This window comes from Aptenodytes forsteri, unplaced genomic scaffold, assembly GCF_000699145.1.
Source record: "Aptenodytes forsteri isolate BGI_AS27 unplaced genomic scaffold, ASM69914v1 Scaffold147, whole genome shotgun sequence".
NCBI classification, from domain to species: Eukaryota; Metazoa; Chordata; class Aves; order Sphenisciformes; family Spheniscidae; genus Aptenodytes; species Aptenodytes forsteri.
The window spans coordinates 2,314,655-2,318,737 of record NW_008795320.1 but is presented as its reverse complement, the minus strand read 5'-3'; the positions used below and the strand labels follow the sequence as shown (position 1 = coordinate 2,318,737).

General features: G+C 59.1%; 1 protein-coding gene across 2 annotated transcripts in view; it reads left to right on the top strand.

Annotated features, from left to right (window-relative positions):
* Positions 1 to 367: 367 nt before the first annotated feature.
* The window catches only part of LOC103899342 (transducin-like enhancer protein 2), an 18,440-nt gene continuing 14,724 nt past the window's right edge, over positions 368 to 4,083 (top strand). For both annotated transcript variants that reach the window (XM_009279807.1, XM_009279806.1), the window contains exons 1-3: positions 368 to 428; positions 1,828 to 1,872; positions 3,895 to 3,957. In XM_009279807.1, coding sequence (XP_009278082.1) covers positions 408 to 428; positions 1,828 to 1,872; positions 3,895 to 3,957 — 129 coding nt within the window. In that variant the 5' untranslated portion in view covers positions 368 to 407. The remainder of the gene's footprint in view (positions 429 to 1,827; positions 1,873 to 3,894; positions 3,958 to 4,083) is intronic.

The window sequence follows — 4,083 nt, the reverse complement described above, 5'->3', positions numbered from 1 at the left end:
AGGTCTTGAGTGGGGGTCCCAAGGGGGAGACCACCCACGGTTTGTTTCCTCCAGCTGAGCTGGGTACAGGGTGATGTGGAGGGGACGGCAGCGGTGCTGCGGGAACAGAGTACCGGGTGGGTGTGATAGACCGCCCATGGGGGAGCGGGGGCTGTGTGGGCAGCACAGCCGCAGGGTTCGTGTCCCTCAGGGATGGCAATGCCAGTTAGGGGTGGGTGTGTGACACCCCTGCGGTCCCATAAGACTACAGGGGGAGGCGGGAGATGTGCTGAGCTTGCAGAGGTCACGGGGTGGAAAGTGGGAACTGGGGGGACAGGGCAGAAGATGTAGGTCTGTGAATGAAAACCGTGGATCTTCTTTGCAGCCTGAAGCTGGAATGTGAGAAGCTGGTGAGCGAGAAGACGGAGATGCAGAGACATTATGTCATGGTGAGCTACCCCTGCCCTGTCCCCCATGCCTCCCCCAAAGCATCCCTGACTGCCACCCTCTGGTGAGGTCCCAGACTCTGGGGCTCCACTCAGCCAAATGGGCCAGCGGTCTCCCCGAGCCACCCCTGCCAGGGGGATGCCTGGCCTGGATCTGGCCTGGGTGGTGGGGCTGGGGGGGGTGTGAGTTAGGAAGGAGTTAATCGTTATTCCTAGCAATGGCTGGCTCCTCTGCTGATGCCTGCTGCCACTCGGCTCTAGCCGTAGGTTTTGTCTCTTTTATTTTCTCTTTTTCCTTTTTTTGTTTGGCCTTTTAAGAGCTCTCTCCCCCTCCTTCCTGTCTCTCTCCCAAGGGGGGGGCGTCTTGGAAGCGACACCCCAAGGCCAGCGTTTTGGGTGGAAGGGGAGGCTGCCTTTAGAAGGAGCAGGGCAGGACCTCTCTGCAGTTGCCAGTGTGGGGTTAATAGCCCTGGACACCGACCCACTCAGGGCACCAGCCAGAGGCCAGGCCTTCTGCTGGTAGCCCTGGCAGGAGGGGGGATAGCTGCTGGAAGGAAGGGAAGAGGATGGGAACTGCAGAGCCAGAGCAGCATTCACTCTCCTTCAGCATCTGACGTTACCGGCCCCTCTAGGGAAAGGGGGAACCCAAATTATGCCATCCAAAAGGCAAACAGACCTAAACTTAGGCAAGCTCCATCTCCTGGGTGATAACAGCCCTGTCTGTGAGGCCAGGGATGTACTCTGCTTTATCGGCATCACAGGGCATGCTCCTGTCACCCACTAGCTGGGATCCCTTCCCACATCCTGGAGGCTCGGGGATTCCCAGAGGTGGGCTGCCGCCTTTGAAATGGGCTTTGCTGGAGGAATACAGGTCCTCTGGTCCCCACCTTCTCCCCGTCCTCAGGGGCGAGGGGACGGGGTCTGCTGCTGTCACTGCTGCCGGAGTCACTAGTGACTGGCGAAAGGTGTAACCTGATGTCATCTTTGCTTTTGCGCTGGTATGGCCACCCCTGTGACTAGATGGACAGCTGTATCATGGAGTGGGTCTGGGTTAGGAATGGGAAGGGACAGGCCAGGACAGGAGGGGATGTGGGGGGACAACAGGGCTGGCTTATGCTGGCTTAAACTAATGCAGAAACTGCAGTGTAATCATCACAGGTGTTAAACAGTCTACACCGTGGCTGCTCCCTACCTTGTCCCAGGCTCGTGACACGGGTCTGGGTCCATGGCGTGCTGGACAGCTGTTTCTTAGGGGCTGGGGGGAGCAGAGACCCCCAGCAGCAGCAGTGGAGTTTGGCTGGGGGGAGCAGGGGTGGGCTGGCTGCTGAGCCCCTGGTTGGCTGTAATGGACCAGTTGCTCTGGGCAGCTCCTAACCAGGCTGTGTTGTGATTTTGCTCTCAGTACTATGAGATGTCCTACGGGCTGAACATTGAAATGCATAAGCAGGTAAGTGAGGTGGGGTCCGGGCCAGCAGCAGGGGATGGCGGGGAAGAGGCCGAGGATGGAGACTTTGTTGAAAAATGATCTCTCTCATCCCTGTGTAGCTGTAATGGCACAGGAGACGTAGCACGGCTCTGCGAGGGGTTGGCCTGCAAAGGGGTTCAGCAGTTGTCAGGATGTGTGCTGTTGAGTTCTGGTAGGTGCCTTGGGACAGGGCCTCCTCCCTGCCATCCCAAAGCACCTCTCAGAACCTGGCCGTGAGCCCTGCGCATGTCCCTCCCTGCAGCGGTTCTCTGGGGCCCCAGACGCAGGAGGGAGCGTGGAGGAAACAGCAGGAGCTGGAGCCCAGAGGCAAATGGATTGTCTTTCTTTTCTTTTCTCTTTTTTTTTAATCCCCTTTTCCTTTCCTGAAGCCAGAGGAGTGTTTTCACCCTTCCCTGGTTCCCCTTTTGTTCCAGCGTTAATTTGCTTTCCCTCTTCAGATTTATCAATCTAGTCATCACGGGCTCTCTGCCAGGGAAATTAGTTTGGACCAATGCCTGACAAAGTGGCAAGTCAACTGCCATATTCCTCCAGCTGGCTCAGCCCCTCCGAGTTTGCTCCTTTTGTTAGCAGGGAGAGTCGTAGAGCTTGCAAGCACGTTCCTGCCATCCCCACGTGCTCAGAGCTCTGGTGGGAGTGGGACCCAGGGGTGGGACTGGGACCCAGAGGTGGCCCGAGCCACGTGGGGTGACAGAGGCGATGGCCAAGTGGTTGGGGAGAGGGAGCCCTGGCCCACCCGGGTCCGGCTCCTGGCTCTGTGTGGGCAGGAGAGGTCCGGGGAGGGCGGGGGGATGTCTCTGGCTCCCTGGGTCCCGTGTGGGCGTTGGGGTGGTGGCTGATGCAGCAGCCAGGACCAGGGTGCTGGTGGGTGTGGGCAAGCTCCCCAGGGCGCAGGCAGCCTTTGAGTGCAGCAGGTAAAGGTTCCCTTTGTTCTTTGCTGGCTTTGTGCGTGGTTTGACCTCTCTGCAATGCTGTCGGGGATTGTTGGAAACCTGAGATGAGAAAACACTTCAGAGCAGCCAATCCCTCTGCCAGTGCCAGGGTGGATTTGCAGCGGGTGGGGGGGATCAAGTTTTCCCCAGGAGGAGCTGGTTTTCTTTTGGAGAGGCTGGGCTGGAAAGCCATAGCCCCTTCCCTTGGGAAATGCTTACCCTGGTGGGGATACGGCCGGGCTGTGGGTCTGTCTATAACCACAGGCTGAGGAGAGGACGTGCCAGGTCCTTTGCATTTTCTCATTGCCGCTTGCTGGGCAGGGGACAGGTACAGGGGTGCTCTGTGCCTCCACTCCCCCACTGGAAGGAGCAGGGAGAGCTGGTGGTTGGCCTGGCGCTTCGGCAGGGGTGGGAGCAGGAGCCCGAGCCCCTTATCCGGCTGGGGCGGGAAGGGCAGAGCAGGTACCACCGTTGGTGCCTTGCAGGGCTTTGCTGGCATGATGCAGAGGGCTGAATTCATTTGTGTGAATTTTGCGTCCCCCTTGCTCTCCCCCTGGCTTCGAGTCCAATGTTCAGGGAGAGAGCAAGCAGCATGCTGATGGCCTGCTGCCAGTGCTTGTGGCTCGGCTCTCCTTCTTCCCTGCCAGCCTGCCCGCTGGCTGTGAGAGCGGCAGCCCACGAAGCCAAGATGGGTTTGGGCTGAGCAAAGCCAGCTGGGCTGCGAAAGGACTGACAGTTCAGAGCTCTGCTTGGCCTGAATCCATGGAGGGATTTAGGAGTCGGGTTCCCTCCCATGTGCCTGGGGGAACCTGACAGCCTGGGAGGGTCCCACAGCCCTGGGCAGAGTCCTCCCTTGGCAGCAGCTTGGGAAATCCCAGCAGGGACGCAGAGGCAGGAGGAGGATTTATGCTAAGCGGGTGCGGGTGGGGAGAGTTTATCTCCTCCGCAGAGGCTGCGTGCATCTGCAGGATGCTTGGCTGCCCTCCTCTCCACTGGAGGGGATGGGACCAGGCTCAGCCTTCCCATCCTTGGTGATATCTACTTCCTCTTTCAGGCAGAGATTGTCAAGAGACTGAGTGCCATCTGTGCCCAGATTATACCCTTTCTGACGCAGGAGGTAAGGGGGAGGCAGGGGATGTGCACCGGACTGCTTGGGCTTCTCTCGAGGCCCTTGGGAAGGGGTGAACCTGAGTCCCGCCTGAACAACAGAAGGTTCGGGGGGGGGGGGGACCCTCTTTACCTG